The sequence below is a fragment of the Colobus angolensis genome, unplaced genomic scaffold, assembly GCF_000951035.1.
Source record: "Colobus angolensis palliatus isolate OR3802 unplaced genomic scaffold, Cang.pa_1.0 Scaffold8, whole genome shotgun sequence".
NCBI classification, from domain to species: domain Eukaryota; kingdom Metazoa; phylum Chordata; class Mammalia; order Primates; family Cercopithecidae; genus Colobus; species Colobus angolensis.
This window is the reverse complement of record NW_012121820.1, coordinates 15,684,188-15,697,644: the sequence shown is the minus strand read 5'-3', so window position 1 is coordinate 15,697,644 and position 13,457 is coordinate 15,684,188. Positions and strand designations below refer to the sequence as shown.

Genomic DNA, 13,457 nt, shown 5'->3' with positions numbered 1-13,457 from the left:
TTGAAGAAAATGTAAAAGCGGCACTCTTATTTTCAATCCAAATATTCATATATTGTGTTTCCAAAAGCATAATGAGGGATTGAAATTGTGGTTTAAGAGGCTGTGCTTTTCAAGTGTAGGTCCTGTGGCCTTAGTAGCAAGAGGGTAAGCCTCCTGGCAGGATGAGGGGGCTTGGCGGGTGTGTGAAATATTGGTGGGGTGTGGGTCAGCTTCCCCTTTGGGCTTGGCTCTCTCAACCTCCATACTATGAAATAGTCCTTTGACTTAAATTCAGTGTAGCAGGTCACCTTTAAAACTGGGGCCTTTGTAAAATGCTTCAATAACCCTTTATGACTCTTAATTGGGGTAGCCAAGCAGTGGGTAATTTTGATATACCATATGTCCTGGAGCACAACGGGGCAAGATGATGGAGATTTCCAGGAGTCCTCTACTGGAAATCTTATCTTACCAAGTCAAGCCCCTGCCCATGGCGTTATTTCTTACATATTTTTTTCTTATATAAGTAATTCTTAGCAAGAAAGAAAATAGGTTTAATAATGTTTACATTTTGATCATTGTTTCTTACATGTGTTGCCAGAGGAAACGCTTATAGTTTTGTTTTGAAAATGAAATTCCTGTGGAAAGGTCATTACAATGCCAGCCCCTGTCATTTCTAGCCCTCTTATCCCCAAGCTCATCTGCAGTGTGTCAGGTCTGGCTTCTCTAACCAAAAAAGGCAAAGAATGTGTAAGCCCTGCTCCCTTCAGCAGATTGTCTGGGTGCTCCGTGATGGGTGGAGTTCATGGTGTCCGCTGGATCCACAGGAAGCAGGGAAATGTTATAGACACATTTTCTCCTGCAAGTTTAGAGAGTCTGTGCAGCAAGATTCCAAAGCTTTGCCAGGAGCATAAATCCTAGGCTTTATCTCAGAACTACACACTGGGCCTTACCCTCTACATTGTAAACATTTCTTGACAGTCAAATAAACTCAGGCAGTTTCTCGAAGGTTCCTGACACCTCCTCCACCTCGCCTTCTTGGGGATCCAGACACAGGTTTGCTGCAGCAAGTCAGATATGATTCTTCCCTATTCAGGGCCCCCCACCACCCCACGGCTCTTCTGGGCTGGAGCAGGGTTGCCGCAGTAGATACTTGCCGCTGAATGGAAGGCCCACCTCAGTCCCCCACCTCTCAGTATAAATAATGCATGCACTGGAGAGGAATAGCAACCAGACTGCTTGGGCTTGCCTTGTCTTCTCTTGCATAAGATTGGTCGTGGAGGAAAGGCACCCTCTGAAACTGAGAGTACTGGAGAGAGCCTTGTGCGCTGTGGTTGAGAAGAGTGCGCTGGTGGGGAGAGGAGACTGATGGGCAAGAACGCTACAGTAGGATCATCCTGCAGCTGTAAATGGCACAGGACTGGAGCTCTTGAATTCAGTTCTAGGCAAGGAGCGTGGGTGTTGGATGAAAGGCTTAGTCCTGTGTTACATACAAGAATAAAGTATCTGAAACAAGAAGCATGTGACCACCTGGGCACATCATTTTTCTACCTGAGTGGTACTTGGTGTACTAAAGAGATTATGGGATGCAGCACACTTAGACGAGGTGAAGAGTCTGAGTGGGTTTCATCACTTTGGAGTTGGTTTTTGTGGGATGTGGAAAAGAGGCCTGGATTTCTTCTGAGAGCAGGAGTAGCTGAGGAGCCCTCTGGCAGCAGAGCTCGTGAACTGCACTTGTGTGAGAAGGCAAGCTGGTAAGTTGAGGCACGAGATTCTTGGATTTTCCTGAGACCTTTCTCCTTCATCTCTCCAGACCCAAAGAGAATAACCTGAAAAGGCAGCTAGTGAGGATCTACAAGACCCAACTGAGAAAGCTTAAGAACCGGAGAATTCAGAGGCAGGTGAAGGCTGGAGTTGTATTTGGGGGAGTTTTGTTTGGAATCACTCCTTTGGCTCACTGCAGTCTCCGCCTCCTGGACTCAAGCAGTCTTCCCACCTTGGCCTCCTGAGTAGCTGGAACTTAATTGGCGTGTGCCACCATGCTTGGCTAATTTAGCATTTTTTGTAGAGATGGGATTTTGCCATGTTACCCAGACAGGTCTTGGACTCCTGGGCACAAGTGATCCACCTGCCTCAGCCTCCCAAAGTGTTGGGATTACAGGCATGAACCACCTTGTCTAGCCCGGAGTCACTGTTAATTTCTTTTGTTGGTCCATGGCAAGGTTTGCAGATGACTTTGTTTGGAAAGCCTGAATCTGTTTTTAAAAGCAGGGGTAGGGAGTGGGAAATCACAGTGTTACTACTTGAGTCTGTTTAGTGGACTATAAAAATTACTATAGCCTTAGTTTAACCTAATGAGAGCTTGCCATGAATTCTAGCCTGCTTGCCTCTCTTCAGGATATTAATCTGGGTCATTTGACTGTCCCAGTTAAACAGGTACATGTTTTAACAGTTTTAAAGGCAATTGCTACCTGTATTTGGTTATTCCGAGTATATACCCAGTTGTCCTTGCCGATACATTTAAACCTCTTAGCCTACAGAACTTTTCCTTTTACCAGCCTCAGTGTTTTGTGTTTTTTATTTTTTTGTGGAGACAGGGTCTCACTGTATTTCCCAGGCTGGTCTCGAACTCCTGGCCTCAAGCAGTCCTTCTGCCTCAGCCTCTAAAAGCACTGGGATTAAAGGCATGAGCCACCATGCCCAGGCCAGCCTTAATATTTATTAATCCTTTTCAGTGACAGTCTCACTCTCACTCTTGCTTTTCTCTAGTGATTCCTTCCTCCTACGCCTGCTCTTACGATAGGCGTCCCTGCGAGAAGAGTCACCCAGTGGCATGTAGAGCTCTGGGCAGGATCCGTCCACTTCCAGAGTGGCCTGAAGACTGGAACACACTTCTTTTTAGTTAAATGAGTTTCTTCGGTAATGTCCGAAATAGAATATCAGCCTAAGCATGAAGGAATCCCCTGTACCCCACCCTATACCCCCTTCCAAACAGAAAGGTGTTTTTTGTTTTTTTTGTTTTTTTTTTTGAGACGGAGTCTCGCTCTGTTGCCCAGGCTGGAGTGCAGTGGCCGGATCTGGGCTCACTGCAAGCTCCACCTCCCGGGTTTATGCCATTCTCCTGCCTCAGCCTCCCGAGTAGCTGGGACTACAGGCGCCCGCCACCCCGCCCGGCTAGTTTTTTGTGTTTTTTAGTAGAGACGGGGTTTCACTGTGTTAGCCAGGATGGTCTCGATCTCCTGACCTTGTGATCCGCCCGCCTCGGCCTCCCAAAGTGCTGGGATTGTAAGTACAGGCTTGAGCCACCGCGCCCGGCCAGGTTGTTTTGTTTTTTGTTTTTTTTTGACACGGAATCTCACTGTTGCCCAGGCTGGAGTGCAGTGGCGCAATCTCAGCTCACTGCAACCTCTGCCTCCCAGGTTCAAGCAATTTCTCCTGCCTCAGCCTCCTGAGTAGCTGGGATTAACAGACACCCGCCACCCCACCCAGCTAACTTTTGTAGTTTTTAGTAGAGATGGAGTTTCGCCATATTGGCCAGGCTGGTCTTGAACTCCTGACCTCAGGGGATCTCCACTTCCCACGTTCAAGCAATTCTCCCTGCCTCAGCCTACTGAGTAGCTGGGATTACAGGTGCCCGCCACCATACCCAGCTAACTTTTGTAGTTTTTAGTAGAGATGGAGTTTCGCCATATTGGCCAGGCTGGTCTTGAACTCCTGACCTCAGGGGATCTTGCCCGCCTCGGCCTCCCAAAGTGTTGGGATTACAGGTGTGAGCCACCACATCTGGCCACAACTGGGATTTTTAAGAAATTCCCTAGGAGAGAGTTAGTTGAACTTAAGGTGGTGTCTAATTAGATCAAAGTGCCTTCCATTTTAGCTTCAGTGAACTTGCCAGGTTGGTCTGATGATAACTCAAGAGTAAGGAGTCTTGGATTCTGATCTCAGCTCGGCTTCTAGAGACTCGGTGGTTTTCAAACTGTTCTTGAGGGACTCCTTCAACTGAAGGGCTCCCTAGTTGCCAAGAGTGGTTGGCTCTGAGTCGAGGTGGCTTTGATTTGTCAGCTTTGGTCAGAGAATTCAGGTGGGGGCAGGAAGTCCCTGTTGTGTAGTTGTTTTGCCGTTTTACCCTTTTTGTACCTTCAATTCAGGAGAAGTTTATTAGATGAATCCATGTCCAGAAATAGAGAATTAGTCGCCTTCATCCTATATATTAATTTCCCTTGAAGTATGAACAGCCAAAGAAGAAAAGTACTTGTGGGAGAAAGGGGGGTTCAGATCCTCAAATCTGAAAATAGTTTTCAACTTCAAGAGCGTGAAAGGTGACTGTTAACCGAAGTCTGAGTCTCAGGAGTTACTTCATGTGGCATGCTTATACCTGATGTTATGTTTTAGATACGGCTCATTCATTCAGCACATGTGCTGGGTGCCTACTGTTTGCTGGACACTGCAGAGCCTGGTGGATGCTGGGGGAAGCAGATGGGTCTCGTCCTGGCCTCCAGGAGCTTACTAGTTAAATGTGGGAGTCATTGCTAATCATTTACATAAGTCATTGTTTAATTTTAGTTGTTTACAAAGGAAAGAAATGGGCTGCTAGGAGAGCTCACTCTCTACCCTTTTCTGTTCCTTTGTGGACTGCCTGAGGAGCTCTCATTGTGGATGGGAGACCGATTGCCTGCAGTAATAGGGAAGAGGATATGCCTGCTTGCCTCCTCTCACTCCTTGCTTGGACTTTTATCTTTACAACTTGAACTAAGTATTCTTCATTTGACCTTTTTCCTGCCTCATTATTCTTCCCAGACATTCTTTAGCTTCTACTTTCTGCCTCTTCAGGTGTGCATCAGGGATCTGGTATCAAGGAATTTAGAAGCTGAAAAGAAGTGTTACGGTTCAGTTCCCTCACTTTCAGATATGGAAAAAGGGAACACATCCGCGGTCACACAGCAGGTTAGAGGTAGAACCAGGACGAAGTCTAGGTCTCTGCCTCTCAGCCCAGTGCTTCTTGTTACATTCCTGCAGGAAGACTTTCTAAGTCAGCAAGGGCCCAGCCTCAGGGACCTATTTACCCTTGCAGACACACCAAGAGGACAAAAAATAAGCCCAAGGGGGCCAACAGCCCCAGACTTCACATGGCCTAGGGTTGTTTTCTGTATATCTTGGCAGATGTATCAAGAGTACCTTTTTCTGGGAGCTGAGGAAAGCAAAAAAAATACCCCATTCCTATCATTAGGAGATTCATATTCTAGGGAAACATAGAAGTCTCACATGTATGGAGAGAGCATAGAGCAGCTTGCTAGGGGCTCAGGTACACACCGTGTGTGAGGGGGAGCTCTGGAGCAGGAGGAGATGGGGAGTCGTTTCCTGGATGCAGAGCAAGGATTTTCCTAGAGAGGTGGAGTCCAGATAGTGCGAGGAGCAGAGGAGTGGAGGCCAGGCTTTCCTAGGGCTAGGAGAAGAGAGAGACCCCCTCTAGGCTCGCAGGGAATCCTGAAAAGATGGTCCACACAAAGAGGGTTAGGAGGTTGTGAGAAACACCTTGGCAGGGGCTGATTTTGCAAGACATTGAGCTCTGCTCTGAAGGACCAGATCATGGAGCTAGTGGGTGCCGTGCCTCACTTTCTCAAGGGAGTGGTTTCATGAAAGCTGGGCTTTCGGGAGAGAAGTCTGATGGCATTTTAGGAGCCCTAGGGGTCAGGAGGCCTCACCAGGGATTTACTGCAGTGACTCAGTCGTGGAATGAGGAGGCCCTGGTCACAGGGAGTAGCAGTGGGGTATTTTGAGCTTCTGTAGTGTTTGTTTGCAAAACATGATAAATTTAGGTTAATCTCCAACCTTTGACATAGAAAGTATAACTTCACTGTGTTTTTTCTAGCCGTGTCTAGGTGGAGTCCGCAAAGAAATTGTGAAGCTCAGGTGTCTGTATTTTATTGTATAAGGCATTTTGAAACTCGAGAACGGACAAAAAGAGAATGCAAATACCAAGTGTCACTTCTTTTTACTTCCAAATCTCAACCCTAAGTTGAATACCATTTAATTCACTGTTGCCAATATTGTACTCTACGTTCCTTTTTTGATAGAAAGTTTTGCTCTTTCAGCATTTGAAGCCCTAGCTTTGTGATATAGCTGAACAGGGTGGGCAGGCTGGTTGGGACAAGGAAGAACACGAGGATGAGAGTAACTGCCCCGGCTCCAGCAGCACCCGGCCCTCGGCACGCACAGACTTAACGGTATTGTCTTCTCTTTATCTCCTTAGGAATACAAACAGAAGCTTGCGCGAGTAACCCAGGTCCGCAAGGAACTGAAATCCCATATTCAGAGCTTGCCAGACCTCTCACTGCTGCCCAACGTCACAGGGGGCTTAGCCCCCCTGCCCTCTGCTGGAGACCTGTTTTCAACTGACTAGGATGGGTGTCATGTCCCAGATTTCTGTTTGTACCAGCAGAAAGAAGAGGTCAAGTCATGGTTGGAAATAACCTTCTAGCCCCTGGTTCTATCCCTTCTTCCGCCCAGCCCCCCAGCCTCAAGAAAGAACCTCAGACTCTGATTCTCCTCTTCAGCCTCTCATCTTGAGCACAGTTCAGAACAGTGGCGACTGGAATCTGGTTTATATTCATATTTGCAAAGACTACAGACTTTTTCTCCCTTTTCATATTTTCATGCGCCCCTGTTGGTTTTCCATTCTTAACTCTCTCCTTATACCTAAGAAGTTATGAAGATCATGTGTACTTCTGGAAGCTTTCAAAAGAATCTTGTCCCTCATGACAGCATTTTGTCATGAAAGCAGCTTCTCCTTTCTGAGCTGGTTCAGGTTCGGTGTGGGCTTCCACTAAGGCACTTGTCCTGGAGATGTTGGCTCTCCCAGCTACATCTGCCCCAAAAGGTTGGAGGCATAGCTGTCATAGCATTGCCATAAAGAGTTTGCCAAATCTCTGATCCTCCCTTTCCATTACTTCTGCTAGTGATGCACAAAGATTAGGTGCATTTATTTTGTAAACAGATTGGAGAATCTAGCAATAAGATTCAAAGCTAATCTGGAGCATAAAGGCACAGTTCAGAGACAGAGTAACAGGGAACACAAGCATGAATTAAAAGTAATTTATTTGCTTCAAGTTCCTAGATACAACCGTCCCACACTACTCCACTGTCGGAGCACGTTCTGAAAAACAGGATGCCTTGATCCCTGGTGGGTGCGAAGGCAGTTGTTAGGGGTGGCAGACATTGGTGGGCTCCAAAAGAGGAAGGCCCCACACACAGGTGTGCTGCCTTTGGGCTCTGTGCGGGTGTTATTTGGACCCTTTCTTCTGGGAGTAGGGTACACACTAATGTTTAACCCACTGTCTGCGTGCATGTCCACAGTATGGTGACTAAACTCGAGCATCACTGTAAATAGGACACTGAGCAGGTCTGTCTGTCAGGTCACACCACTGCACAGGTCCTTGTCCCCACATGATGGGGAGTACTTGCATCACATGTTATTGAATAGCTCGTCTTGGGCAGGGGAAGCGGGGAGTTGGGGATATTAATTGGGGGTTTTAATTCTATTATCATGTCAGCTGACATTATGACTATATAATGTAGTTAGAGACGATTTTTATCTTGCTTATAGTAAAGGTTCAGTCTGCCAACTGTAAATCATTCTAATTTGGCAGGCTTATTTTTGACATTGGAAAGGGCAGAAAGTGATTTGCCCCAGTAGTGTAATAGGAGTTAAAGACCAGAGGCTGAAACCCAAACTATATAAAAAGGAATTCCGTGGAGGAGGCTTTGTAATCTCCATTAATTTGTGTTGCTATCTCCAGGATCACCAAAAATTACATGTAATTTTACATGTTAAACACATTGAAACATAATCTATGTTTATAAAGCGTAACGGGCTTCCCTTCCAGAAGCTTTCATGCTTGTCATGAAGTGAGAACAATGAAAAGTCGTAGCAGATACTCAGTTTAACTCTGTGTAGAACCTAGTAGTGTTTGAGCTGTTATTCCAATTTGAATTCAGACAGTGTATTGTTTGCTTATTGACACTGCCGTTGTTCTGTCACTGTTAAATTAATGAGTCTATAAGGTTTTTCTTCCAGAGGCCATAGGTGACATCACTAAAATTGCAAGATCAATTGTAATCTTTGCTGCTGCTGCACTCCCCAGCCTCTCCCCCGCCCCCTGTGGTGTGCTGCTTTCTAGATGAGCGTGTTTTGGAGCAGGCCCATCTTGGACACTCTATGCTTTCACCAAGGAAGTGAGATCTGACCAGCTACAATCCAGCCGAAAGAAGATCATCGATACTTGCTCTGATCAGCTAGATGAAAATGTAACAGAATGGATTTAGCCCACTGCTCTGTTTTATCCAACTGAGTCTCTGACCAGCAATTGGTGCATAATTATTACAGCAAAAGTAAGAAATGAAACTAGCAGTTATGTAAATGAATGTGTTGGCCTCTTAATACCTGTTACTAGTGAACTTCCTGTGAGGAAGTTAGTTTTTTGTTTTGATGAAATGCTTTTGTTTTTTAAATCTTAATTCTGCTGTCCACATCCTCCCAAAGTGTGCTTACTTCATTTGTTTAATTTAAATGAACCTTCCTCCTTGTATGTATGAGGTGACTTGGTGGGTGGGGTGGGTGGTTTTTGTTTTTGTGTTTTTTCTTTCTTAGGGCATCTGTAGGCCTCAAAGGACCTTTCCTTTAGGTCATATTCCTCAGAAAGTCTTCAATCTTCCCTTGTTTTTGTTTGTTTGTTTTTCTTAAAGAATATTTTCAAAGCTTAAATTTGTATATTAATTTAGGACTATTTAGAAGTATAGGCTGTCATTGGCGGCAGCAGTATATTCTGAAATGTCTCATAGATATATATTTTTGAATAAAGATGGTGTTGTTGAACAACATTGTGTGATTTTTTTTTTACCTACCCTGTTACTGAAAACAGTGCCTTTCTTTGTAAGCAGTGGATGATTAGTAATCACCAATAGAGAATGTGCTGTCTGCACAGAATATTGTCCCTTGGGAGTTTTTGTGTCTGTTAGTGGTACATAAATACTCAGCACTTACATAGTATTTTCTGGTTCTTTCCAGGGGCTTAATTAGCTTTAATTAGGCAATCCACACAGTACCCATGAGAGGTGTCGCCATAGTTTTACCCTCATTGTACAGAAGTGGGAACTGGTGGGGAGAGGTTCAATGACTCTTCCCCTGTACTTCACAGCCAATCTCTGACAGATTAAAACTTGGAAGCTCTTTGATTTTCGCGCCTTTGTTCACACCAGTAGGCCTCCTGAGAGCGATTTGATTTTGGCAGTGCAGGGAAAGCCACTCTGAACAGTAAAAAGACGAAAAATGAGATAATTGCGAACCCAAGTGGTGTGTCTCCTAAAAGCAGTCATAGCTCTCCTTTGTCCTTTGCACTGGTACATGGAGTGAAAGCATATTGACTGTGTATTGCTGGTTAAAGCTCTCAAAATAACAAAAAATGGTTTGAATTAGGTCCTTTTGAAGCAAGCGATATGTTTGGAAGGATCATAAACCTGTCCACTGGGTAATGGCAGCATCTGCCAGAAGAAATGGATTTATCTGTTTGTCTTATGGTGCAAAAACCTTCGTAGTAGGTGTCGTTCAAGACTACAACCCAAATAAGTCCAGTATTAGGAAAACTGAGACTGCATCACCCAAGTTCTGTCTTAAAATATGAAAGTTGGATATTACATGTGAACCTCAAGAGACAAGATCTCCTTCTGTGTCCCCAGGTTTCATGGCCTAATTTCTTTACTTCTGGCTATAAATAGTAAGTCCATGATTCTTCTGGTTTAATTAGCACTTCAGGCTACAAAATGACTTTGAGGTCCTCAGAGCTGAAGACAGAGCTACCCGAGAGTCCATGAATCTGTCAAAATGCTTATCCTTTGTGATTAGAGCCATTAACTCTGTGACCTTCCTGGGCAAGGTATTTTCCTCTCAGTTTTCTTTTCTTTTCTTTTTTTTTTTTGAGACAGGATCTAACTCTTGCCCATGGTGGTGCAACCTTAACTCACTGCAGCCTCAATCTGCTCGGCTCAAGCGATCCTCCTACCTCAGTCTCTCAAGTAGCTAGGATTACAGGCATCTACCACCACGCCTGGCCAATTGTTTTCTTTTCTTGACTTTTCTTTTTTAGAGATAAGGTCTCGCTATGTTGTCTAGGCTTGTCTCGAATTCTTGGGCTCAAGCAATCCTCCCGCCTTGACCTCCCTAAGTGCTGGGATTACAGGCATGAGCCACCACAGCCAGCCTCAACTTTCTTACCTGTGAAACGTAGTATTGAACTAAATTATTTCTAGGCTTGCTGTGAGCCCTAAAAGCATATGATTGTTGTGCTGCATAAGAAGCATATGGGACCGAAGCCTCTGAGAACTCTGGATGGCATGTCCTGGGCACGCAGTACCGTTTGTTAAAGAAATGAATAGTATCACCATTGTGCTGTGTAAACGTAGGAAACCCTGGAGACCAAAGTCTGTGAAGATCAGGGCACAGGAGACAGTGCCACGACCGGGAAGATGGGAGTAAACACAGTAGTTCACTGCACAAAATTTGTGTTTGGTTTATTTGGGATCTTTAAGAAAAAGCCATTTGCTAGCATGGTTTCCTCTTTTACTTTCTCCTGGAATAATTCATCTGGCTAAAGCTCATCTCTCACTGCTACCTCGGTAGGATTTTCCATTTAAAAATCATGCTTCCGCTCTGAGGCACAGATTCGATTAAGAATCCATTATTCTCCTGTACAGTAGGTTGGGATTCATACAGCTTTATGTAGTGTTGAAAGCCCAGTGTGTTCCATTTGTTTAGACTCTGAAATAGTTATTTTGCATTAAAAATTCATTTCCACCATTGGTTTGATAAATATTAAAATTAGCAGCAGGAACCCATTTATCTAGTTTTTTTTTTTTTTCTAAAACATTTATTTGAAATTTTTTTTTTACAAAATATTTCTTCTTAGGTGGTCTTACGATTCTTTTTTTTTAATTTTTTTTATTATACTTTAAGTTCTAGGGTACATGTGCATAACGTGCAGGTTTGTTACATATGTATACTTGTGCCATGTTGGTGTAGGGACGTGGATGCAGCTGGAAACCATCATTCTTAGCAAACTATCACAAGAAGAGAAAACCAAACACCGCATGTTCTCACTCATAGGTGGGAACTGAACAATGAGATCACTTGGACTCGGGAAGGGGAACATCACACACCGGGGCCTATCATGGGGAGGGGGGAGGGGGGAGGGATTGCATTGGGGAGTTATACCTGGTATTTTTTGTGAATAAGAGGCAGCTGTGGTGAGTGATAACTCGTATCTTCTCATCTCCTCTCACTGTGACGGCCTTGGGCAAGTCACTCAGCCCTTGGGGACCTCAGCTGCTGCTTATAGGAAATGAGTAGGGTTGATGACGTCACCTCTGAAGTCCTTTCCAGATCTGAAGTCCTGTGACTAGGTTTTCAGAATATTTCTTCCCACTGAGAATCTTAAACTCAGTACCTGAATAATGTACTCCATAGATTTTAAAATACTATCTATACAAATTCTTAGTTATGAAATAGATAAAGTAGTTATGAACATACTTGTTAATAACTGAGATGTTTGTAAAAAGGGCCTAGTGCTTTGCTACAAATTAGGGACTCAGTGGTGGCTGTTACTGTGTTAAATAATGAATGCAGGTATTTATAAACACATGTAACAAGATTAAAATAGATGTTTGCTGGAAGGAGTAATAGAGACCACATGGCTAGACCATCTGCAGCATTTACAACAGAGCGGTCAAAAACCTGTCATTCTCAACACCCCCACCCACATTAAGGGTGTGAAGAATCAGGAGTTAAGATAAAGGAAGAGGATTTGGGGTGAGAATTATTTGAAAAGAGCCATTGGCATGTTTGGCATCTCCCTAGTGGGAGCAGTGGGTGCCACCTACACTTCATCTCAAGGCTAGGGAAAAGGGCCTCTGCGGAGCTTAGTATGTATCCCTGATCTGATGGATTAAACAGACCCCTGCCTGGAAAAGTCTAAAGGATGAGATGCCAGTGCTGGCTAAGTTTGATGACGAAGCAAGGGAGAGTCTGGGTGCAGTCTCCACTCCTAGAGTTTGTCAGGGCAGAGCACGCATGTAGAACTGGCCTGTATCCTGGGGTGATGGAGCCTGGGCAAGAGGCTAGGGGTTTCAAGGAGACGCACTTCAGACTCGCAGTGCTGAGGAAGGAGTAGAGAGCAAAGAGCCAGGGAGAAAGCCTCACCCCAAGAGACCCCAGGTGATGGGAGATGAGGATGGGAGACTGGGGGAAGGGAAGAGAGGAACCACTCCAAGGAGCATCTGAGGAGCCTGTGGGGGAAGGAAGCTGTTAAACTTTTGCCCAGCAGCGCCCAGTCACCACCACCACACCTTAAGTAAGGACTGTCTCTTGCTACTTCTTCACCCCCACTGCTCTGTCCTTAAACAAGGGAGGCCTTGCTTCCTGGATGCTGGCCTCTCGCCCCCAGTACACCCAGAGGAGTCACCTTCACATGATAGGCTATTTTGATTATAACGGGATTGCACATTTGCATCTCTGAAATGAGACTGTTTGCACTTTAAGTGTGACTACAGAAATTTTTTTAAAAATTACTAGAGAAGTTATGGAGGCCTGGGTTTTACTTTGAGAGTTAGACGATACATGAACACAACGAATTGGATTTCAAGGGACATTAGGAGACAAAGTTGCTTTGCAATTGCAGTTCCTAATCCTGTTTGTGTACTGTGCTGGTTACACACATATGATTCATTTTAAGACTTTTAATTCTTGGTTCACCTTTCCATTTTTGTTAGTTAAAAAGTTCATTTCCACAACCTCAGTTTGTTCATTAAATTGTGAATTCATAATCCTATGTATATGTGAACATATTTTTCAAAACTGTGGTAAAACACATATAACAAATTTACTATTTTAGCTGGGCCCAATGACTCATGCCTGTAATCCCAGCACTTTGGGAGGCCAAGGAAGGTGGATCACCTGAGGTCAAGAGTTCAAGACCAGCCTGGCCAACATGGTGACACCCTGTCTCTGATGAAAAAATACAAAACTTAGCCAGATGTGGTGGTGCGCACCTATAATCCCAGCTACTCGGGAGGCTGAGGCAGGAGAATCACTTGAACCTGGGAGATGGAGGTTGCAGTGACCCAAGATTGCGCCACTGCACTCCAGCCTGGGTGACAAGAGCAGAACTCCGTCTCAAAAAAAAAAAAATTACAATTTTAAAGTGTACAATTCAATGGCATTTAGCACATCTGTGATGTGCAGCCGTCACCCCGATCTAGTTCCAGAACATTCTCATCCCCCCAATAGGAAACCCTGTACACATTAAGCTTACTCCTATTATCCCCTACTCCGAGGCCCTGGCAACTACTAACCTGCTTTCTATCCCTATGAAATTGCCTATTTGGATATTTAATATAAATGGAATCACACAATATATGACCTTCTGTGCCTGGCT

The 13,457-nt window shown here is 44.6% G+C and overlaps 1 protein-coding gene across 2 annotated transcripts in view; it reads left to right on the top strand.

Annotated features, from left to right (window-relative positions):
- Nucleotides 1-8,851, top strand: part of RPRD1B (regulation of nuclear pre-mRNA domain containing 1B) — a 59,431-nt gene extending 50,580 nt beyond the window's left edge. For both annotated transcript variants that reach the window (XM_011929065.1, XM_011929064.1), the window contains one exon: nt 6,227-8,851. In XM_011929065.1, coding sequence (XP_011784455.1) covers nt 6,227-6,376 — 150 coding nt within the window. In that variant the 3' untranslated portion in view covers nt 6,377-8,851. The remainder of the gene's footprint in view (nt 1-6,226) is intronic.
- The last annotated feature ends 4,606 nt before the right edge of the window (nt 8,852-13,457 follow it).